At 39.7% G+C, this 25,724-nt stretch overlaps 1 protein-coding gene across 3 annotated transcripts in view; it reads right to left on the bottom strand.

Annotated features, from left to right (window-relative positions):
- Positions 1-25,724, bottom strand: part of Atad1 (ATPase family AAA domain containing 1) — a 72,470-nt gene that overhangs the window by 36,982 nt on the left and 9,764 nt on the right. Inside the window, exons 1-3 of one of the 3 annotated variants that reach the window (XM_048438848.3) lie at positions 11,425-11,525; positions 9,329-9,420; positions 5,825-5,999 (exon numbers count right to left, since the gene is read on the bottom strand). In XM_048438848.3, coding sequence (XP_048294805.1) covers positions 5,825-5,986 — 162 coding nt within the window. In that variant the 5' untranslated portion in view covers positions 5,987-5,999; positions 9,329-9,420; positions 11,425-11,525. Of the gene's footprint in view, positions 1-5,824; positions 6,000-9,328; positions 9,421-11,424; positions 11,526-25,724 lie in introns of those variants that run through there. The other 2 variants (XM_048438847.3, XM_048438851.3) reach the window with 2 other exon arrangements.

The raw sequence follows: 25,724 nt of genomic DNA, 5'->3' as shown, positions 1-25,724 counted from the left end.
ACAGATGAACTTCGAATGGCCAGAAGACACTTAAGGTCATGCTCAACCTCCTTAGCGATCAGGGAAATGCAAATCAAAACCACTTTGAGGTACCATCTTACACCTGTCAGAATAGCTAAAGTCAAAAACACCAATGATAGCCTATGCTGGAGAGGATGTGGAGTGAGGGGAACACTCATCCATTGTTGGTGGGAATGCAAACTTGTGCAGCCACTATGGAAATCAGTGTGGCGGTTTCTCAGGAAACTGGGAGTCAACCTCCCTCAGGACCCAGCAATTCCACTCTTGGGAATATACCCAAGAGATGCCCTATCATACTACAAAAGTATTTGTTCAACTATGTTCATAGCTGCACTATTTGTAATAGCCAGAACATGGAAACAACCGAGGTGCCCCTCAATAGAAGAATGGTTAAAAAAGGTATGGAACATATACACATTAGAGTTCTACTCAGCGGTAAAAAACAATGACATCTTGAATTTTGCATGCAAATGGATGGAAATAGAAAACGCTTTACTGAGTGAGGTAACCCAGACCCAAAAAGAAGAATATGGTATGTACTCACTCATAAGTGGATTCTAGCCATAGTTAAAGGTCTTTGAGTCAATAATTCGTGATCCTAAAGAAGCTAAATAAGAAGGTGAACCTGAAGAAAATCATATAGTTATCCTCCTGGATATTAAAAGTAGACAAGATTGCCAGGCAAACTTGGGTGCACGGGGGGTGGGGGGGTGGAAGAAAGGGGAGATGGTTAGGGAGAGGGGAGAGGGGGAGGATTGGGGATGGCTTGAGGGAATGGGATGGGGGGGAGGGAGGAAGGATGGTTATGGCAGCAGGGAAGTTTATATCTCAACTAAGGGAGCCATTTTAGGGTTTGCAAGAGACTTGATTCTGGAGGGGTTCCCAGGCCCAAGGAGAGGTCCCCAGATTGTTCCCTGGACAGCAGAGGAGAGGGGGCCTGAACTAGCCTTGGCCCATAACCATACTGATGAGTATTTTGCATGTCACCACAGAACCTTCATATGGTGAAAGATGGAGATAGAGACAGAGACACATATTGGAACACTGGACTTAACTCCTTAGATCCAGATGAGAAGCAGAGGGAGGGAGAACGTGAGCAAGGAAGGCAGAACCAGAGGGAAACTTCATCTGACGATGGATGGAGATAGAGACGGAGACCCACATTGGAGCACTGGACTGAGCCCCCAAGGTCCAAATGAAGAGCAGAAGGAAGGAGAACATGAAGAAGGAAGTCAGGACTGCAAAGGGTACGTTCACCCACTGATTCAAGGGAACTGATCGAATAAGAGCTCACCAAGGCCAGCTGGACTGGGACTGAACGAGCATGTGATCAAACCGGATTCTCTGAATGTGGCTGAAATGGGAGCTGACTGAGAAGCCATTGACAATGGCACTGGGTCTTGTTTCATCTGCATGGACTGGCTTTTTGGGATCCTAGTCTGTTTGGATGCTCACCTTCCTGGACATGGAGGGAGGGGGAAGGAACTTGGATTTCCCACAGGGCAGGAAACCCTGACTGCTCTTGGGAATGGTGAGGGAGGAAGAGAGGGAGTGGGGGGAGCGGGAGGGTATTGGGAGGAGGGGAGGAAGTGGAAATTCTTTAAATAAATAAATAAGGGGGAAAAAAAAGAAACAGCAACTGAAAACAGTCAAATCAACTTATAGCCTATAAAGATTTTAAGCTAATTTTTAAGAATTTGGGTGGTACAACAAGTATAAGACTGACAATTCTTAACTGTTTAGAAATTTAAACGCCATACAAAGTAAAATGTATACTGTTGTCTAAAATAATTGTGTTTGCTCCGCTAAAGATTTTCATCTAGATTCATTTCTATCATGTTCCTGATGAAAATGTTCTAATAAGGATATTATTTTAAAACAACAACACTGTATTTTCATCTTGGGGTAACACTAACCAAGAAAGTGAAAGACTTGTATGATAAAAACTTTAAGACACTAAAGATATCAGAAGATAGAAAGATCTCCCATGTTCATGGGCCACTAGGTTTAATATAATAAAAATGGCCATCCTACCAAAAGCGATCTGCAGAGTCAATGCAATCCCCATGAAAATTCCAACACAATTCTCCACAGACATTGAAAAAAACAATTTTCAGCTCTATATGGAAACACAAAACCCAGGATAGCTAGAACTATCCTGAATAATAAAAAAATCATTCCCAATTTCAAGTTGTACTACAATGCTATAGTAACAAAAACCAGCATAGTATAGGGACAACAATTGATCAATGGAATCAAACTAAAGACCTAGACATAAATCACACATCTATGGACAACCTTTATCTTGTTGATAAAGAAACCAGAAATACACACTGACAGAAAAAGAAAAGACAGCATCTTCACAAATGGTGCTGGTCAAACTGGATGTCTGTATGTAGAACGCAAACAGATCCATACTTATCACCCCGCACAAAACTCAACTCTAAATGAATTAAAGGCCTCAACAAAAAACCAGATAAACTGAAGCTGACAGAAGATAAAGGGGGGAATAGCCTTGAACTCAATGGCACAGGAAAAACTTTCTGAGAAAAACACTATCAGCATAGGCAATAAAACCAACAACTTATAAATGGAACCGTATGAAACCAAAAGGACACAATCATTCAGACAATGTGGCAGCCTACAGAATGGAAAAGGATTTTATCAACTACATCCGATGGAGGACTTAATAGCCAAACATATAAAGAACTCAAAAAACATCTGGGCATAGCGACGCCCACCTATAATGCTAGCACTCAGAAGGCAGAGGCAGGTGAATCTCTGTGATCTCTGTGAGCAGGAAGCCAGCCTGGAATACAGAGCAAGGTGCAAGACAGCCAGAGCTGTTCCACAGAGAACCCTATTTTGAAAAACAAAACAAAAAACAAGCTAGCTCTTGAGTGATGGTTCAGCGTTTAAGAGCATTGACTGCTCTTGGAGAGATCCTGAGTTCAATTCCCAGCAACCATATGATAGCCCAAATAATGAGATCTGATGCCTCTTCTGACATGCAAGCAAACATGCAGACAGAACAATGCAAACATAATAAATAAATCACCAGGCAGTGGTGGCTCAAGCCTTTCATCGCAGCATTTGGGAGGCAGAGGCAGATGGATCTCTGTGAGTTCAAGGTCAGTCTGGTTTACAGAGGGAGACAGTTCCAGGACAGCTAGGGCTGTTACAGAAAAATCCTGTTTCGTGAAATCAATAAATAAATACATACATACATTTTTTTAAAAAAAGAAGGAAAAGAAAACATGCTAGGTGGTGGTGGCATATGCCTTTAATCCCAGCACTCAAGACAATTCTGAGTTCAAGGCCAGCCTGGTTTACAAAGGGAGTTTCAGGACAGTCAGACTGGTTACATAGAGAAACCCTGTCTTGAAAACCCAAGGGGGAAAAAAAGAAAACAAATAACCTAACTTAAAAAGTGCGGTACAGATCTAAAATGACTTCTCAGAAGAAGAATTCAAATGGCTGAGAAACAAAGAAATGTTCAACACCCTTGGCCATTAATAAAATACAAATCAAAACTAATAAAATCACTCATACTGGTGAGGACATGGAATAAATGGAACACTCATCCACTGCTGGTGGGAGTACAAACTTCTACAGCCACTATGGGAATCAGTATGATAGTTCCTCAGGAAGGGTGGAATCAATCTATCTCAAAATCCAGCTATGCCACTTTTGGGCATATACCCAAAGGATGCTCTATCCTACCACAATGACACTTGCTCAACCAAGTTCATTGCTGCTCTATTCATAATAGCTAAAAATTGGAAACAACTTAGATATCCTTCAACAAAAGAATGGATAAAGAAAATGTGGCACATTTATACAATGGAGTATTAGTCAGCCAATAGAAGAAAGAAAGAAAGGAAGGAATAAAGAAAGAAATCATGCAATTTTCCGGCAAATGAATGCAGCTTAAAAAAATCATCCTGAGATATCCTAGACCCAGAAAGACAAATATGATATAATATATTCACTTATATGTGGACATTAGCTATTAGGTCAATGATAAATAAGCTACAAACCATACAAACCATAAGAACCACAGGTTAGGTAAAGAGTAAAGGACTGGTAGAACAGATAGATCTCCCTAAAATCAGGAAACAGACTAGATAGTGATGGATGGATTTGGAGGATAGGGGCCTGGGAGAATCAAATGGAGATAGAAAAGGGAGGAAATGCAGGGAGAGACAGCTAAAATCAAGGGTCATCTGAGGGACAGTATTAAAACCTAATATAGTAGAAACCTACTAATATATATATGAAAGTTATCTAAATGAAATCACTAAATAATGGGGGGGAGGCAGCACCCCAACTAAACATCTCTTGCTACAAATGAAGCTTCCAATATCAGGACTGGGTTATACCTAACAGAGTAGTTGGCCAAATGGGTCCCATGGCAATCCCTAAACCCATGCTGTTGCCAAGACTACAGTTCTCCACAAACTGACAGAAAGGCTCCATTGCTGAAGACAAAGCTTACACAACTCATTGACCATGGAGAGGTCAGGTTGGTGACTACATAGAGCCTTCATCTCTACATTCTAGCATCTCTGGTACAGGAAGGTACTCAGCATCTACCAAATGTGGAACATAAATACCAACCCAGCCGGGACCTGGAGGGAGGGGGGAGGAACTTGGATTTCCCACAGGACAGGAAACCCTGACTGCTCTTGGGAATGGTGAGGGAGGAGGAGAGGGAGTGGGGGGAGCGGGAGGGTATTGGGAGGAGGGGAGGAAGTGGAAAGAGTGTTTTCGGATACTTGAATAAACAAGTCTAACGGAAAAATAAAATAAAATTAAAAATTAAAAAAAAAAAATACCAACCCAGCCAAAACCATGATCTACAATGGTATCCGCTATGCAAAATATTCTGGGCCCTAAAGCTAGGGTAATAGTGGCAAAAAGCTTGTGAGAGTAACTAACCAATATCTGATTTGACTTAAAGCTCACTCCACAAGATCGAAGTCACACCGAATATTGCTGGGGGCTTGGGTGACCAAGAACTTGATACTGGTAGTCCAGGAACTAAAAATAAATACTATTGTTCTTCAAAAACAAACAAAACACACCTTGCAATAAAATGACTCCTAACAACACACTGCTTTGTTCCTGCAGCAGATGGGAACAAATACAGAGACCCACAGACAGACTTTATGCAGAGACTTGAACACTCAGCCCTAAATGGGTGTCTCTGACAAATCCCTCCCCTCAGGGATCAGGAAATCCCATGGAAGAGACAGAGGACACCAAGAAAACTAAATCAGCAGTTATCAACCTTCCTAATGCTGAGTATTGCTATCAACTGTGATGTAAATATCTGATATTCTCTTGGACTCTTTTCCTACTGTTTGTTTTGTCAAATCTCAGTGTGTTAGTTTTGTTTTATATCATATGTTATTTTATTGCTATCCCTTGGAAGCCTGCTTGTTTTCTAATGAGAGAGAAAGGGAAAGGATCCAGATAGGAGAAAAGGTGGGGAGGAATTGGGAGGAGAGAGAGGGGAACCTGTAATGAGGATATATTATGTGAGGGGGAAAAAATCTACTTTCAATAAAAAAAGAGAAGAATCAAAAGCAATGCAGACAAAAACGAAACAACAAACCCCTATATTTTCATTCATTTTTCTTTTTGATGTTCATTACAGAGTAAAAAAGACTTTTACGATTAATAGTAAAAAGACATATTAATGAATTTTTAGACAAGTTTTATATTTATAATCTTAGCTTGGGTAAAAAAGTATTTGCTCACAGGAGTCATGACCTTCACACCCTGCCATCAGTCGTACCTGTTTCTGTGCTTCCACTTTCTGCTTCCTGGTTGGGTCAATTGCATCTACCATCCATTTGATAGTAAAGTATGTTACTGCACCAAATATTGTTAAACGGAAAATTAAACCAACAACTTCATTCCGACTCAATGGACGAGAAAAGGCTTCAGCATGTACCATCTTGACTGTAAACCTTTAAAAAACAAAGAGAAAGAGAGAGAAAGAGACAGAGAGAGAGAGAGAGAGAGAGAGAGAGAGAGAGAGAGAAAAGTCATTAGGAAATAACAGTATTTGTTAAAATTGGGAGAGAAATAGATTGAACTAAATAAAAGAAGCTAACTTCTGGTCAAAATAAAATATTGCTTTTCGTTTAAGTGTCTTATTTGAAGGAGAATCATCTTTTTAAATGTTAAGTAAACAAACAAACACATTAAAAGCTTCCCTTAGAAACGGCAGTAAATTAGATACAGGTTTAGTTAGAGGACCAATACTTTTTTTTTAAAGTACAGTGGAACTCTGGCATGATGGCACAAACCTTTAAAGCCAGCACTCCGGAGGCAGAGGCAGAGCTCTGTGTGTTCAGTAATAGCCTGGTCTACAAGAGTAAATTCCAGGACAGTCAGAACTACACAGAGGAACCGTCTCAAGAAAAAAAAAGTATGGTGGAGACATTATATTACTCTTAGCTATTAGATGTTTCAGAGAACCAGAAAAACAATGATTTTAATATTAATCCAACTGCAGAAAAGGAGGCTAACAAGAATTTTACTAGTAAAAGAATATAAATTTATTCTATTATGTGCCAGGCTGTGGTGGCACATGCCTTTAATCCCAGCACTCGGGAGGCAGAGGCAGGCGGATCTCTGTGAGTTCGAGGCCAGCCTGGTCTACAGAGCTAGTTCCAGGACAGGCTCCAAAGCTACAGAGAAACCCTGTCTCGAAAAACAACAACAACAAAATATCCTATTATGCATAACAAATACCAAGTTGTTTTTTTGAAAGTGAAATCTAACTACAAACTGACTCGTTTGTCTCACATACTTATGTTTAAGGGTTTTAAAACCTGTTCAAATCTAAATATGCATTTTTGTTTGTTTTTGTTTCTTGAGACAGAGTTTGTCTGTGTAGCCCTGGCTGTCTTAGAATTAGTTCTGTAAACCAGGCTGGCCTCAAATTCACACAGCTAAATATGCAGTTTCTTAATTAATAAGTGGCATTAAATTCTTTGAGTAATTCTTTGCTTCCAATAACAAAGTAAATCTTAAGCAAGAACTTTCAAAACTTTTAAACTAAGAAAATTAGAGTTTGGTTGTCTGGGGATTTAGCCTAACAAGTGAAAGATCCTAGTTTGGTCTTCAGCTTAGGGTACAGGAGTTACAGTATTTGCTGGGGAAAAATAATGCAAACTGTTGTGGGATACTTATACACTGTGAAGATGTATTGCTGTTATTGGTGTAACAAAAAGTCAAACAGCCAAAAGGTAGGCAGGATAGGAGGAACTTGCAGGAGAAAAGACTGGAAGAGGAAAAAGAGACTAAGACGGAATCAGACATACAGAATTAAGGAGAGGTAAAAAGTCACATAACAGAATGCAGATGAAAAGAAATAGGTTAGTTTAAGTTATAAGAGCCAGTGGGTCAAGTCTAAGCTAAATGCCGAGCTTTCACAATAAATAAGTCTCCATGTAGTTATTTGTGAGCTGGCAGGACAAGAAAGTCTAACTACAGCAAATTGTACATTTGGCAAGTGATTAATACCTAGAATATATAAAGCATTAAAAAACTTGGGCTGGAGAGATGGCTCAGTGGTTAAGAGCATTGCCTGCTCTTCCAAAGGTCCTGAGTTCAATTTCTGGCTACCACATGGTAGCTCACAACCATCTGTAATGAGGTCTGGTGCCCTCTTCTGGCCTGCAGACATATACACAGAATATTGTAAACATAATAAAAACTTTAAAAAACAAAAAAAAAAACCAAAAAAACCCTTAAAAACACAAACACCCAATCACTAAATGATAGCCTAATGAGTTGACTAGCCTGTTCTCAAAGGAGTAAATACAAATGAACAATAAATATTTTAAAGTGTTCAACATTTTTAGCCACCAAAGAAATGCAAATGAAAACCGCCTTGACATTCCATCACACTCCCATCAGAATGGCTAACGTCAAAAAAACAACAAACGTTAGTGAGTAAGTGTGGAAGCAGGCATTATATCTAGACAGTACTAGTGGGTATGAGAGTTGCTGCAACCCCTACAGAAATCGGTATGGTGATAACTACACCACACATCCACAGAATTATAAGTACACCAGCAGATAACTTGCACAGTCATGCCTTTTGCTAACCCACTCACAATAGCCCAGATATATAATTAGCCTAGATGTCCATCAACAGACGAATGGACAGAAAGTATGGTACACAATGGGGTTTTAGTGAGCTAGAAAGAAGAAACAAACATTTTCAGGAAAATGAATGGAAACTGTAGGTCATTATTATAAGTAAATAAGTAGGATCAGAAAGACCAATTTTGCATGTTCTCTCAGAAATCTATATTTAAATTATAGGCTGGTGTTGGTGGTGTATACCTTTAATCGCAACATGCGGGAGGCAGAGAAAGGTAGATTTTTGTAAGTTCAAGGCCAGCCTGGTCTACAAAGCGAGTTCTAGGACAGCCAGAACTACATAGAGAAACCCTGTCTAAAAAATAAAAAATAAATAAATAAATTTAAATTTAGAAATGCACACATGCATAAAAGTAGGGAATGTAAGCACAAATGGGACAATGAGAAGAAAGGAAAAGGTCTAAAGTAGTGACCTCAATCAGTGGCTCGAGACCCCTTTGGGGGTCACATATCAGACATCCTGCATATCAGGTGTTTACATTACGATTCATGACAATAGCAAAATTATTTTATGATTGGCAGTCACCACAACATGAGGAACTGCACTAAAGGGTCACATTAGGAAGGATGAGAACCACTGGTCTAAAGGGAAGGGTGAGGCAGGGAGCAAGAGAAGATAAAGGACTGAGTACATGTGACATGAAAACCAAAGGAAGATCTGGGCATGGCTCATGCATGGAATCCCTGTACTTGGAAGGCTGAGGCAGACTGCCATGAATTAGAGGCCTGTCTGGAGGACAGACTGAGTTGTAGGACAGCTTGGACTACACAAACAACAGGTTACACAGCTGGGCAGGGCCCTATCACAGCTGGGCAGTGGTAATACGTCCCTTTAATCCCAGCTTTTGCAAGGCAGAGACAGGTGAATCTTTATGAGTTTGAGGCCAATCTGGTCTACAAAGTGAGTTCTAGGACAGCCAGAGCTGTTACACAAAGAAACCCTGTCTCAAATAAAATAGGGGGGGGGGGGGGGGGGGGGAGAAAAGCCTTATCAGACACAAAAGAATACAGCCACGAACAAGGGAAAGGAGGTGATGTGACTACTTTTAAATATGGTACAGCTCTGAGCAACTACATCAAGGTTCACAGCAGGAATTCACTCCAGGGTCAAAGGCAGTACCTTCACAAAATAAGTTTAGCAGGAAGGACGTGACTATCACATTAGGAGATGGGATATCGGGGTCCGACAATGTCATTAAGCCTTGGCAAGTGCTGAGAGAGGGGAGAAGAAAAAAATACACATACATATTAACTCAGTAGAAATAAATGAACCAGAATCTAGACTGACTGCTAACTGGGTATTGCAAAAACTATTCTTTATGTTCCTTCTAGCTCTAAAACACTTTTCTTACTATTGCTAAGTTAAAATGCTTCTCATTGGCTTCCTCTGGAATAGCTCTAAAATTTGTTTATAGCTGTGAAGTAAAGAAAATCCTCCTTATTCTTTCAATCATCCAAAAGCATTTTTCTAAAGCATTTCCAAGTCAGTGTTCACACTCCTGTTATTACATTAAAATCACAATAATTATTTAAACAAGTAACTGAAAGCCCTCATTTTGGATAAAGAAACTTTGGCTTAGGATGGTAAGTAGGTCATTCAATACAAAAGTGCCCACTACATTTAATATATAATAATGGCCAATATAGAATTATTCAAAAATACAGTCCAGCTATATTAATTATTAAAGAAAAAAATGAAACTAACTTAGCCACCAAATTATAATTGCCTCATGTAACAAATCTCAGTACAGATTAGTATCCACACATTAGTACGGCTTTCAAAAGTATGACACACAACAATCAACTTCTCAAAGGACTTGAAATTTGTACTTCCTTTGTCTTTATCCTAATAAAGCTGCAAACGCAATTAATAATAGTCCAACAAGTGGAATAAGGGCTTTGTGAACTTAATCTGTGAAGTTATGATATTCCAAAAAAAGTTTTGATTTTAGAAGTTTCGGTCAGAGCTGGGTACAGTGGCAAAAGTCTGGAATCTCAGCGCTCAGACTATAAGAAGATTTAAGATTCAAAAACAATCTAAGCTACACAAAATACCCCTGCCTCCGAAATAAATAAGTAAGTAAGTAAATAAATAAATAAATAAATGGAAGTTTAAGTTGGCATGTTGAAATTGCCATCTACTGGGTAGTCACTGAATTACAAAGGTAAATCAGGGCTATGGACAATTTCTTAAGCACATTTTCTTAAAGTCATCCAGACAGTAACAATTTTTAATCCTACCAAAACACAGCCAAGAGACAATTCTTCCTACTCCAATACTAACGATGATTCAAGGCAGATTAAAGACTACTGCAGATCCACCTTCTTAAGTGATTTCAAAATCTTGAAATGAAACTGAAACGTCCTGGCAAATTAAGGTCATTACAGTTCCTTATCATTACAAAAGTGTGCACAATAAAAGCTGCAAACGTAGAGAATGGATTTCAACTTTGCATAAACACTAATTTTCGCAAAAATATTCACATTGCTTTATACAACCAAGAAACACCACAAAACCGGTATGATTCATTATTATCTTTTGACAAATACAACTTTAAACCGTTTCATTTTAAACTCTCGTTTCAGGGCGGATGCCGTATCTCTGAGCAACTTACTAACGTTTATTATACGGCAATATTTTCTTCCTAAGTCACTGCAGTATTCTACGAACGGTCTTTCCACTAGTTCTGTCGCTATCAAGGCCCACGGGTGCAGCCTGTGACAATGAATGCCTGTCAGGCTCCGGGTAGAGGACAGGTCATGGTGAACATTAGCATCTTCTGTGAAAGCGTGCCCAGCCCTGAAGAAACACCTCCGCCTTTGCACAAAGAGGGAGGTGCAGGATCGGCACTAGCGGACCGGTTCTTTCCAGCCGCCTTCCCACAGGCCCAGTCCTGAGGTCGCCCAGAGCGCCCCCAATCCTCCAGTGAACAGGCCGCCTACAGGAGATGTCCTTGCGATCGGCCAAAGTCTCCCGCCAGCGCCGAGACCTGAGGGTTCGAGCCGGGCCCGGCGCCAAGGCGAGGCCCCGGACGCCCTTGGAGGTTAATCCGCTGGATCCGGCTGGGCCGGGGCGGCGCTCAAGTGTGACGGGGGGGGGGGGGGGGGAGGACGGGTGATTGCCGGGCTGGGCTCCCCAGGTGAGCGCCGGGCCCTCGGGGACCCGGAGGGTTGGGGGACGCACCTGGCCCGGCCCCGCGGGAACCCGCTACTCACCCAGAGGCAGGACCAAAGGCGATAGGAGCCCTAGCCCAGCCTCGCACAGGAAAGAAATGCCGCCTGGGAGAGAACGCTTCCGGCCGGAGCCCCGCCCCCCAGCACTGAGCATGCGCAATTCTTGCCGAGCGCTGCAGTCTGAGCCCCATCCTATACCTTAGTACCTGCTGTGCAGATAGGTTCAGAAAGACGGATAGGATGTACCTGACGCTTCCCGAAAGCTCTGAGTTCAGCTTCAGCGACTCAGAAACTGAACTGGGGAGGGCGCTTGACGCATGAAATCCCTGTGCTGCTCTGGATCTGCATGCAACCTTGACAGTGGAGCCTTTTACAGAAGGCAAAGAGGTGCTTTGCTGGTTTGATAAACTTCCACTGCCTTCTGCAAGGCCTCATGCTGCTGCGCAGACGCGCGTGGCCTCACCATCTGCCTTTCGGTTTCTAGGGTGAGCTCACCCTCCTCCGCGATCTCTGTACTGACACCTGGAGGTGGCGCCTGAGAATCCGCGAAACGCATGAGCAGCCGAGCGGACCAGGCAGTTGGGTCAGAATAGGGCATCTGGTGACAGGTTTTGCATGTTGATGACTTTTCTTTTAGCCCTTCCTCTTGCAAAGTGGGATACGTGACACCGAGCTCCCAAGGAACCATATCTGAAAACCAACCCCTGCTGACTGCGTACACTAGCAAGGAATGAAATAGTAGACACTGCCCTAAATAAAAAAGGAGTGTCACTTCAGATAAAGGCAGTGAAACTATGAAGGAATAAAACAGACTTCTTAAGACTTTTATATTCCTTGAGGAGGCAGGTTGTATTGCTCTGTTGGCAGTATTATCTTTTATAGCTAAGGAATTCTACAGCCAACCTGGCCTTGGTGCCCCATGCCTGTTTTTTCAGCACTGGGGTGGCTAAGAAAGGAGGATTGCTTTGTACCCTGGGCTAGACAGCAACACACTGCCTCCATCTGCAGAAATTTGTTAATTAGTAAACGGTCTTGTCAATAACTGTGGGGAGACACAGCCCACTAGGGCTGTCAGAGTCTGAGAAGTTCCTTGTTAGAGGACCGTATTGAGAGCAGGGAGATACTGTCATACACCTTTAATCTCAGCACTAGAGAGGCAGAGGCAGGTGAATCTCTGAGTTCGAGGCCAGGCTGGTCTAAAGAGAAAGTTCCATAACAGTCAGGACTATACAAGGAAACCCTGTCTTGCAGTTGGGGCAGGGCGGGGCAGGGGCAGGCGGGGACTGTATTAGCTTGGCTAGAAGAACAGAATAGACAGAATACATAGATGTTAAAAGAGGGTTGTTTTGTGTTTTGTTTTATTTTGGGATGATTTTTTGTTTGTTTGTTTAGTTTTGCTCTTTGTTTCTAGATTGGTTTGCATAATACAGTCTGAGTGGCCCAAGAGTGGTTGTCCTGGTAGTTGTGCAGTCCTCGAGACTAGATAGCGCTGCAGTCCCAACCTGACACCAAAAGCTTTAAGGATCCCTTGGGAGTCACTACTAGCTTTAGTCCCCTGGAAAAATCTGGATTCTGGTTCCCAGTGAAAGATGCCAGAGGCATCAACAGTAGTGGTGGCAGGAGAAGAGAGATGAACTTACCAGCACACACAAAGACTAGTAAGCTAAAAGCAAATCCCCAGGACTTCCTTATATTTGGCCAGCATCTGGACTGCCCATACTTATGTTTAAGATGGGTCTATCAATTAACCTAGTCGAGAGAATCCCTCACAAGTGTGCCTAGTGACTTGTCTCAGGGGATTCTAGATCTTGCCAAGTTGACAATATTAACCATCACTATTATGGGTACCTCCCCTGGGATAAGTCAGATCCTTGACTATACTACAACAGCAACAGCAACAGTAAAGAGTCAGGCACAGATAGTGGGTTATTAAGTAGAGATATGAGATAATGCTTAGGTTTAAGCATGAGGACAGATGGGGGCTTATATGACAGTAAACGTGATTAAAACATACATTGCTGCTTATCTCCTTTTCCTATGTCTGCTGGACCTGATGTTGTCATTTAGCAAATCCTAAGGAAATTTCTTATATCTGGGCTTTAAGACATCAAATTATTGCCTTTCTTCAGTAAATCACACATGTTCCTTCCCAGAAGTTCAAAATCAACTAGGTTTTTGCAGAACGGAGTAGAGTAAATATATGATTTTATATTTAATATAAATATAATTTATATTAATCTATTAATTCATTTAATAGATGAATATATATTTTCATCTCTGGATCTTTCTATATAATCTATGACAATGCAAAATACAATATTTGGTCTACAATAAGTATGCAATAAGCAATACATTATGCATAATATTATATTAATCAAGGAGGTTCTGGGCTTGCCTTTTTTTTCTGTCTGTGTATGGAGACATGTGTACACTTGTGCGCATTTATACATGAAGGCCAGAGATTAGTGGTGTGTGTCTTATATTACATTCTACCTGTGGGCCTTTTTGTTGTGTATTATGTTTAGAAAAAACATTGTTTCTAGGAACAACCTGTTTACAGTCCCTTTTAAGGTAACCTTGTTTGCTACAAATCAAACACCTGACATTTCAATTTTTCCTCAGACCTCTAGAAATCACCTCTCCTTTCTAAACACCATCATGGTCATGAGATTCAATATTGATTTTATCTCGAATCCATTTCTAAAAGGGCACTGATCTTGCTTTTAAAGGTCTAATTATCACTTTGCATTTAGCATTTTCAAAGACCAGAGATTCAATTATTATTGATCTAGCTTCTGAATTTGGTATCATTCTATTTACTGCTGATGTTAATCTTTGTAAGAAATCAGTGAAGGTTTCTTTTGAACCCTGTGTTACATTAATAAATGACTAGGTTACAAATCAGAAAAATTAAGTAACATGGATCAAAGCCCTTACGATTCTTCCCAAAAGTCAGAATTATATGTTATTTTCATGGTATTAATGGATTTTACAGACCCTCTCAACATAATTGCCAATTTGCAATATTCAGAAGAGTTATTTTGCATATTGAAACTGCTGAATTTATATATTTCACACATCTGATCCCATATAGGTCTGCCAGGCCCTTTAGCACAAGGTAATGAAGAAACTTATCAACTATTGATTGGAATTGTGTGGGAGACCTCAGAATGTCATTTTAAAAAATCATATCAATAGCCACTGTTTCAAAAAAGATTTTTTCTTTTACTTGGCAAGAAGCCAAGAAAATTATAAGGAAATGTCCTACTTATTCTTTATATAACCAATTTCCACCACCTGCAGGAAGTAATTAAAAGGGTACTCAAAGGAATAATATCTGGTAGATGGATGTGTTTCATTTTGTAGAATTTTGGAAATTAAAATATATACACCATACCATTAATACCTATTCAGGATTTCAGTGGGCAACCCCTCTGAGTTTGTAAAAGTCTGATTTGGTAATCACACATTTACTAGAAGTTATAACCATCGAGGGTATACTGTACAGATTAAAACTGACAATGCTTCAGCATATGTCTCTAGTAAAATAATAGAGTTTTTTGCTTATTACAATATAAAGCATATTACAGGCATACTAGACAGTCTTACAGAGCAAGCAGTTATAGAAAGATCAAGTAGAACTCTAAGATATGCTTTAGAAACAGAAAGAAGTAATAAAGTCCCTCCCAAAATAGATTGCATAATGCTTTATTAACTTTGAATTTTCAAAATGCTAATAAGAAAGGAACAATAGCTGTGGAGGGACACTGAATAGAAAAAAAAGCTACAGAATTAAATCAGCCTATAGAGTTTAACGATATGTTGAGCTCAGAATGAAAACCAGGGCATGTGTTATGTTGGAGAAGGGATTTTGCTTTTGTTTCCACAGAAGAAGAAAAGCTATGGATACCATAAAAATTGATAAAGGTTCTATTTGAACAAGAAAGACCTCTTAATTAGGAGAGATGATAGTTCATCAAGCAACATGATCGTTTTAGATTAAACAGGTCATCTTCAAACACTTCAGAGATCTACAGGATATGGCATTTAAGATGTTTTAATAACATAGTTTTTTTTTTTAATGACATTGGCAGTACCAATCTACCTCAGAGAAGATAATAGGCATCAAAGAAACTCCACATAGAGTTTACTTTGGTTGTGTCAAAACTTGCCACTGGGCAAGAAAGTGTTCTTGCCTTGATTGCTGATAGTATGCTGTCCAAATTGGGCAAACAGGACACAAAAGAAAGGACTGCTGAACTTTGCCAAGCTAGGTAGGACAGCCCTTCAGATATCCTGCTTCACAGAAAAGTCTGTCAGATATGCTAGGCCTGTAGACCAAAGATGGATGCCCCAACATTGCAGAAGAACCTTGGATGACTGTCCAGCCAGTCAACTGTTTCTGTCATTTCTCACAGTTTTTGGAAGTTGCTTGCTTGCACTTTCTGCTTACTCAGGTAATATTACTTCCTTTTCTGATAGAGTTGAGATTTTATAGTTATAACTTCCCTTCTTACCAGATTCAAAAAAGAAATTCACTAAAGAGGTGTAAAGTGTTTAAGGTAGAGAGACATTAAAAGATAATTTTGGCAATGCATGTTAAAATAGAAAGTGAATTAGGTAGAACATTTTGGATTCATCAAGATAGGAGAGATATAGAGTATTTTCTCTGAATTTATCTAATGCAAATGTACCAGACATTGTTATATTTATTGCCTGTATATATTGAATATAGTTATTGTACTTATTGTATATTATTAGTTATAATCTCTTTTATTTTAGACAACAAAAAGGAGGAAATGTGGTGATATTTTGTTTGTGCTCTTACAAATAAAGATTGCCTGAAGCTGGGTAGTGGTGGTGCATGCCTTTAATCCCAGCACTTGGGAGGCAGAGGCAGGAGGATCTCTGTGAGTTCGAGGACAGCCTGGTCTACAAGAGCTAGTTCCATGACAGGGTCCAAAGCTACAGAGAAACCCATCTCAAAAAGAAAAAAAAAAAAAAAGATTGCCTAAAGACCAGAGGGCAGAACGAGCTATTAGTTATCCACAGAGGTCTGCAGGTCTGTACAGACAAATAGGAAGTGATATGGCTGGGTATGGCTGGACAGACAGTGGAATATAAGTCAAGAGGAGACGAGTTCAGCCCTTTTTCCACCAAGGAGTTAGTAAGGTAAGAGTTGGCTGTGGCTTGCTCTTACATACTAGGCTTAGCATAGTAGACTTACATAGTAGACTAGCATTTACTCCAATATCTGACTGGGTTTTTATTAAGACCAATTTGCACTCATGCAACAGTTTGTGTTTGCTTGTTAGGGACTTTTTTTTTTTTTCCAAAGCTTTGTCTCAGGTTCTATAAGGAAATATGTGCCCCTCCCATTGGACAGCATATGTTTGTTTTTGTGTATGGATGTTTTGCCTGCATGTATAACTGTGTGCCATCTATACGCAGTGCCCACAGAAGAAGGAGGATGGAGTCAAATCCTGGTGCTGGGAATTGAACTCAGGTCCTTCAGATGAGCAATCTTAACCACTGAGCCATCTCTCTAGCCCCTAGCCAGTATATGTAACAAGTCTTTATCTTTCACCAGGAAGCCCCCAAATAATGACATAGAGACTTACTAAGTATGAAAGCTTGGTCTATAGCTTAGGCTTGTTCTTAACTAGCTCTTATAGCTTAAATTACCCCATTTATATTAATGTATGTTCTATCGTGTGACATTATCTCTCTTTCATCTTGCACATCCTGTTTCTTCTCTGGGTCTCCTGGTGCCTCCCTCGCATGCCTGGAATTCCTGCTTATACCTCCTGAGTACCTATTGAGCGTTTTTATAAAGCCAATCACAACAATATATTTACACACAGCATATACACTTATACATATCCCACAATAAATGGTTTTATAAAGAGAGCTTGGGAGTGTTCCCTCAGCTTTTCCAAAAGAGTGACAGAGAGAGAGAGAGAGAGAGAGAGAGAGAGAGAGAGAGAGAGAGAGAGAGAGAGAGAGAATATTTAAGGTTGGCAGTGGATTTTCTTTGAAAATATGATAGAAATCTGCTTTGAATCCATGTAGCCCTAGACTTTATTAGTCAGAGGGTTTTATTACTCCTTATAACCTCCTCATTTATTGTGGTTTTCTTTAGATTATTGATCTCTTATTGGTGTAATTTTGGTATTTTTGGATGAATCTAGAAATATTTTCATGTCTTTTAGATTTTTCCAACTTGATAGAACACAGGTTTTAAAACTATTCCCTTACAATATTCTGAACTTTGGGCATGTCTGTTGTAAAACTTCTCTGTTCCTTTCTTGTTCTGTTAACTAGGCCTCTCTTTCCTTTGCTAGGTAGGCCAAGGGTCTGTTAATCTTCTTTATCTTCCCCAAAAACCAAATCTTAGAGTCACTGGCTTTTTGTATTGTTTTCTTTGTTCCTATTTCATTAATTTCTGCTCTGATTTGTATTGCTTCTTGCTGCTGTGTCTGGATTTTGTTCATTCTTGTTTTTCCAAATTTTTGAGTTGTGTTATTAGGTTATTTTTTCATGCCCTTTCTGTTTTTTTTTTCTTAGAACTATAAATTTCCATCATAGGTCTGCTTTTAATTAATGTGTCCCAGAAATTGTGTTGTGTTTTCATTTTCATTGATTTCCAGGAATATTTTTATTTCTTTCTTCATTTCTTCTTTGATCCATTCATCATTCAGAATTGTTTAATTTCCATGAGTTTGTGAACTTACTAGAAATTTATTTGCTGTTGATTTGAAGTTTTATTGCATTATTACTTATATCCTTATATGAAATTATTCAAATCTTCCTGAATCTGAAAAGATTTGTTTTGTTTCCCAAGATGCGGTCTGTTTTAGAGGGGTTTCTATGGGCTGCTGGGTATAATGTATATTCCTTTGAGTTTGGGGAAAATATTCTATAGGTAGCTGTTAAGTATATTTGATTAATGATACCATTTAATTCTGATATGTTTATTTTTTGTCCACATGATCTGTTGATGAGAAAGTAGGGCACTGAAATCATTACTTAGTGGTTTGAATGAGAATAGTCCCTATCAGCTCATATGTTCCAATACTTGGCCACCAGGGAGTAGAAAGGTTTGAGAAGGATTAGAAGGATTAGGAAGTAGCCTTGATGGAGTAGGTGTAGCCTTGTTGGAAAAAGTGTGTCACTGAGGGTGGGCTTTGAGGTTTAAAGAGCCGATGCCAGACCCAGTCTCTCTCTGTGCTTGTTGTCTGTGAATCAGGGTATAGCTCTCAGCTACTATTCCAGCATCCTACCACGATGGTCATGGACTAACCCTCTCAAACTGTAAGTAAAATCCCAATTAAATACTTTATTTTATAAGAGTTCCTTTGATCCATAATGGTGTCTCTTCATAGCAACAGAAACTAAGACACCTACTGTTAGTGGGATGGTGTTTATCTGAATCTTTAATTCTACGAGTACACTTAGGAAATTGAGTGCACCAGAGTTTGGTGAATATATTTTTAGTATAGTAATGTCTTTTTGCTTAACTGTTCTCTTGTTTATAATGAAGTGTTCTTCTTTGTCTGTTCTGATTAATTTTAATTTGAAGCTTGTTTTTATTATATATTAGAATAGCACTTCCTGTTTGCCTCCTGTTCTCATTTGATTGCAGTACTTTTTTTCCATCCTTTCATTTTACAGTGGTGCCTATTTTTAAAGCTGAGTTTCTTGTAGACAGCAGATAGATGAATTTTGCTTCTTTGTTAAAAATTTATTTACTTGATGTATGAGTGCTCTGTCTGCATGTATGCCTTTATGCCAAAAGAGGGCATCAGATCCCCTTATATATGGTTGTGAGCAGCCTCTTGCAGTTGCTGGGCATTGAACTCAGGACCTCTGAAAAAACAGCCAGTGCTCTTAACCACTGAGCTATCTCTCCTGCCTAGATTTTGCTTCATGAGCCATTTAGCCAATCTGTTTTTTGATTTAAAAAATGGATGTCCTTAATATTTAACGTTATTATTGAAAAAAATGTATGTTTAGCTGGGCAGTGGTGGTGCATGCTTTTAATCTCAGCATTTGAAAGGCAGAGACAATGGAGGATCTTTGTGAGTTTGAAGTCAGCCTGGTCTACAAAGAGAGTTTCAGAATAGCAGGACACAGAGAAATCCTGACTCAAAAAAAAAAAAAAAGTGTATGTTGATTGCAGCCATTTTGGTACCATCTCCGTCTGTATTCGGTTTTTTGTTTTTTTTTTTTCTTAAAAAAATATACAACACTGTTTGGCTGATTGGCTGAAGGCTCAGGCATATTTATGGCTAGCTCTTGCATCTTAAATTAATCCATTTTTATTGTTTTATATTTTACTACACGGCTCATGGTTTTTTACCTCTTGCTTCTTGGGTGGCTCCATGGCATCTGCCCGACTCTGCCTGCTTTCTTCCTCTCTTTCCGCCTTGCTATATTCTGTGCTGTCATAGGCCAAAGCAGTTTCTTTATTAACCAATGGTAATAAAACATATTTACAGCATACAGAGGGGAATCCCACACCATCCCCCTTTTCTGTCTAAATAAAAAGGATGATTTTAACTTTAATATGGTAAAATTGTTCTTCTGTATTCTTAGTGATTCTTTGCGTTTCCAAATTATAGCTTCATTTTTCACCCTTTCTACCATCTCTTGGTTAGGCTTGTTCCTCGCTTCCGTCTGAAGTGTTGCTTCCTGCTTTTTATTTAGGCTGGTCTTCTTTCCTTGCAGTTTCAAGATGTTGTCTTATTTTGTTATGTGTACATAATGTTTCAGTGCTGGTACTCTATGCAGATTTTCTTTTCTGATCTTATCGACTCTCTTTGTTTATTTTTCTTATCTGTATGGGCTATGTCTTTCCTTGATGTGTGAAAAATTCCTTCTGTGATCTTGTTGAAGATCTGGTCTGTGCCATTAACCTGGGTTTCTCCTCCATAATCTAGTCCTGTGATTTGAAGGTATGGCCCTTTTATGGAATCCTGCATGTTCCTTTCCTTTCCTTTTTTTTTGTTATTGTTTTAATTTTTCATATTCTTTACTTGTTTAGTGTTTCTTCTACTTTATCCTTGAGTCCTGATAATTGATCTTCTGTTTAATCCTATTCTACTTATAAGGGTTTCCCTTGTACTTTCTAGTTGGGTTATCGAGTTTTTCAGTTCTATTTTCATTTCAACTCGAGTTCTCTTCAGTTTTTCTCTTTATTGAGTTGGGTTTTCAAATCTTGAACTGTTTTCCTCATTACAGTCAGACTTATTTTTGTATTTTCTTGGGCATCATTTGAGCACTTTTTCTTTTTAAAACCTTTTTTTCATTATTTTCGCTTTAGTTTTTGTTTATTTGTTTGTTTTGAGAAAGGTTTTTCTGTGTAGCCTTGGCTATCCAGGAACTTGCTCTGTAGACCCGGCTGCCTCACCTCAAACTCAGAAATCTGCTTGCCTCTGCCTCGCAAATGCTGGGATTAAAGTCCTGCACCACCGTGTCATTTATTCTTTTTCTGTTCTTTTTTTTTCTTTTCTTTATTTCATTTTATTTTATTTTGAGACAGGGTTTCCATATATAGTCCTTGCTGACCTGGACCTCACTCTGTAGATCAGGCTGGCCTCGAACTCATAGAGGGACTCCTGCCTCTGTTTTCAGAGTCTTGGGATTAAAGGTGACCACTGCCAGACTTTAAGCATTTATTCTTTTTGTTGTTGTTGTTGTTGTTATTAAAGATTTATTTATTATGTATACAATGTTCCTCCTACAAGTTCACCTCCATGCCAGGAGAGGATACTAGATCTCATCATAGATGGTTATAATGCCATCATGTAGTTGCTGGGAATTGAACTCAGGACCTCTGTAAGAGCAGCCAGTGTGCTTAACCTCTAAGCCATCATTTCAACCCTAAGCATTTATTCTTAATATTATTATTATTATTCAGTACATTCTCTTTTTAAAGTATTTATTTATTTATTTATTTATTTAGTATACAATATTCTGTCTGCAGGCCAGAAGAGGGCACCAGACCTCATTACAGATGGTTGTGAGCCACCATGTGATTGCTGGGAATTGAACTCAGGACCTTTGGAAGAGCAGGCAATGCTCTTAACCACTAAGCCATCTCTCCAGCCCGTGCATTCTTTTTTTAAGTTCATTGAGCTGTTTTTTGTTTGTTTGTTTGTTTGTTTTTTAAATGTTCCTCAAACTTCTTGAGTTCTTTGACTAAATTTATGATTGTTCTTTTAAACTCTGTGCGTCCTGGGGTTCATCTAGGTGATTTTCATTGATGTGGCATTTTGAATGTAATTGACTCCTATAAACTCACAGGGAGTGGCACTATTGGAGGTATGGCCTTGTTGGAGGAAGTATGTTACTGGGGCTTTAAATCTCCTATATTCAAACTAGTCCCAGTGTGGAAGGCAGTTCATGTCCTGATGCCTGTGAATCACCTTCTCCATCACCTACCATGTCTGCCTGCGTGCCACCGTGTCCCACCATGATGATAATGGACTAAACCTCTGAAGCTATAAGCCACTGCAATGAAATATTTTCTTTAAAGAGTTGCCATGGTCATGGTGTCTCTTCACAGCAACAGAAATCCAAAGTAAGACAACTGGAGAACACTTCTATAAGAATGGTGGATTGGGGACTGCCTTGATCTTTCATATTATTTATATTTTTTGTAATGAGCTCCTGTCATGTGTACTTCTTTTGTTAGTTCTCTGTTTGATATGAATATAACAAGCTGGGACAGAACACAGAATTTGCCAGCCGAGTTGGACTTGAAGGTTGGACATGCATAAATTAGATTGAAATCTGGTGGACACAGGGTTGGATTGGCAAGCAAGAACGGGTGTTCTGATCTGATCCGAGCCTTGGGTTTGGGGTAGTACCAGAAGGGTTGTTCTGACCAGGTCAGGGCATTGTATGTGGGACCTGAACTAGATCTGGGAGCTGGGGAAGGCCCATGGAAAGGAGACGTGGACCAGGTAGGCTCACCCTTCTAGATCATAGGAAGTAGGCATAGGACCTGGCTGGACAGAGAGCTTGGATGTGCTCTTGAGGGGAACCTGTAGGTTGTGGGTAAGTGGCCTGTGCCTTGTTTTTTAAGTAGGCACTGGGCATCCAAACTCTGGTCCTCATAATTATGTGGCAGACCCTTTGCCAACCGAGTCCTCTCCCCAGCCCTCCCTCTTTTTAAAAATCAGAACCATATAATTAATTTTACCAAATTAATATAGGTCTTTTTTGTTTTGTTTATAGTTGTGCCAATCATCAGTAAACTAGTTAAGATAAAGAAATCGAACCAAGTTGGATGTAGTGGCCTGGCTTCTAATATCAGTAACATGAAAATTTGAAACATGAAGATTGTCATGAATTTGACAGCTTTGAAACTAGCCTGTACTACAATTTAGTCTTAAAAAACACACAGATACTCAAACACACATAGACACACACACAGATGCACACACGTACACACACACACACACACACACACACACAGAGAGAGAGAGAGAGAGAGAGAGAGAGAGAGAGATGAAACCACCAAACCAAAACACCGTTTCATAGTTTTCATGATAAAATTTGGAATAAAATCTCTTTGGAAGGAAGAACATCCAGAAATCTTTACAGAAACAAACATGCCATACCCGAGTCTGTTCGTTACTCACTGGGAAGTAATTCACTTGAGAGTGACTTAGGAAGACTGTCCGGACTGCTAACAAATCCGTGAAATCATATAGAAAGGATTTTGCCACTACCATTGTTACTTGGTAATCATGGTTCTTTTAAAAACTATTAGTGTATAGAAAAGAATCCTCTTAATTATTTTGACAAGGAAAGTTAAATAGCATGGGCAAATAAATAGAAACGAGAAAGCATGTGAAGTTGTTCCTGAAGCCGTAGAGAAGCAAGGTGGGGGGAGGGTTGCAAAACTGAAGGCTTTCTCTCCAATAGGAATGGTAAGATGGGATCCAGGCAAATACATTGGAAAACTACACCCCTAAAAGATTGGAAGAACTAGAAAGGCGAGCTGGTGGTTCACTTCTGTGTAAGGCACAGATTAACAGGTAGCAGCAAAGTTAAGAAAGCATGTTGTGGTACGCCGGCTTTCCCTGCTTTTGTGTTTTTAAAACATCGCACATGATCTTAAGTGTACAAACTGAGTAGTGGGATTGTCTCATGTTAGGAGGAGAGGACTCCGCCACGATAACCTGGCGTTTCTGCATAACCCTTTTCCCGAGCAGAACTGCTAATTGTATCTTTTTCATAACACCTGCTACCCAGAACCATTGTTTTAGAATGTAGGCATTTATTTTAGATCTACAATATTTTGTTTATCTTTCATATATTACTCAGGCTATACTGTTCAAATGGTACTATCTGTGGATAATGTCAGGACTGCTTACCGCAAAAAAAAAAAAAATGTATTAAGCTGTCTAACCTTACTGTAGCCTCATTAGCAAGTTTCAAGGCGTAGACAATAGAGTAACCGCCCTGGGATTCTTCGGAGACCTTCTTAAATGCCCTTCCAGGTGGTTTTGTAAGTGGGGGAGGAGTTGCGAAGGATTGGATAAGAATAACAAAGATGGGAATTCTTTAGAAACCGCAGTTGAAATGTGCTCTCCTGTAACAACAGATTGATCGATGAGCCATAAAACAGGGCCAGATGCCAGGGTTCCAGGATCCATTTGACTTCCATCTTTTATAACCTGGAGCAGTTTTGGCTGTAAGTAGGTCACTTGGATGCTCTCCTTTACCTGATTCTAGGAAAATGCCCTTGGAAGCTTTGGAAAAATCACATGTTCCGGTGGTTTGCATTTTAAAACTTAAGCTTACAAAAGCGTTAGCCCCCCTCGCCTACCCAAACACAGCCTTTTCTCTGTTAGGTACTATAACTTTTAATCTTGAAGCATATGTGGAATGAATTTAAACGGGCAAGAAGACCTTTGAGATATTAGATTTTGTAAATGGAGGTCCTTTCAATCCGCATCTCTTCTGTTCATATCTATAATTCGGGTGCTCAGCATGAGTATTGTATTCATCTTGCAAAACCGTATGTGGACTCTGCATTCTTCTTCCAGATGAGAACTCTAGGAAGGGAGGTGCCGTGGCTGTAGAAGGGGTTTTAAAACGTTTTCGTGACAGTTTTTTAAACTTGGCATATGTAATTGGGCTTCTCGGATTCCAGTCCTGCGGACTTATCCGATGATGGGGCAAGATGAAAGGCAAGGTAGCTCAGGGATAGGACATGTGGATGGGTTATTTTACAGAGCATGATATTATTGCTGACGCCTCAGGATGGATCTGTCCATGGTGACTTTATTAGAGTCTAGTCAGACCAGGGCCAGTCTTGATAGCTATGGAATTTAAGAACAAAAGATGGAGAGCCCTAGGTTTGGTGACTTTGGGCTCACAGGCCTCAGTTTCTCCATTTAATTTGGGAACAGTGCAGCACATGTGCCATGGACTTGCACTGAGACTTAAATGATGCAGTGCATATAAAATGCAAAGTCAGCGCTCGGCATTTAGCTGGTTACCAAAGTCCATGCTGGTGTCATATCACAGATGATATTTTCATTATATAATGAAGTTAATATTTCCTCACGCTCAGGAGTTTATAAGGAGAGCGATTTTATACATCTCTTTTGACGTTACACGAGGACATGACCCCTTACACCTTTCCTCTGTGGCCTCTGGTCTGAAACATTAGCCTCTGATTTATTCCTGTGACCATTTAGTTCATTCATTTTCAATTTCAGTGTTCCGCTCTTCCTGAGTCTCACTGATCCATATACCATTCAGAATAGTTATATAAAAAGCTATAGAGTTTGATCTTTATGACCCTAATATAAGCGCAGAATATTAAACTGGGTGCGGGAGCTCACAACTGTAACTCAATGGGTTAAAGCAGGAGGATTTTCAGGAGTCTGAAGCCACTCTGAGCTACTTACTGAATTCTAGGCTAGCTTGGGCTACAGAGAAAGAATTGTCTCAAACAAACAAACAAACAAGAACCCTAAAACTGATTAATTGAAAAGTTGATCAATCCAGGAGAACCATTAGGTATTTCTCAGTCCATTGTCAGCGCTACTCTGGTTATCAATGGCTTTTTATGGTCTGTATAGTCCTTGCTCTCACAGAGTTCTAAAGACACAAATAGAAGAATATGAAGTCTTCACTGAGCTGCTGATCTATTATTTTTTTAAGCTGAGGTTTGTCTCTGATCAACATTGACGTAAGTTGTACAGAAAGAAGCGGCTTAGCAGCAGGAGTACAAGGCTAAGCTAACGGTGCTTTAGAAGGGAATATTTTGCATGTCATCTTTTTTTTCCTGCCAACCACAGCCCTTTATTTTATTT

This window comes from Myodes glareolus, chromosome 7 (genome assembly GCF_982192425.1).
Source record: "Myodes glareolus chromosome 7, mMyoGla1.1, whole genome shotgun sequence".
NCBI lineage: Eukaryota > Metazoa > Chordata > Mammalia > Rodentia > Cricetidae > Myodes > Myodes glareolus.
The sequence above is the reverse complement of the archived record's forward strand: the minus strand, read 5'-3'. Positions and strand labels throughout refer to the sequence as shown.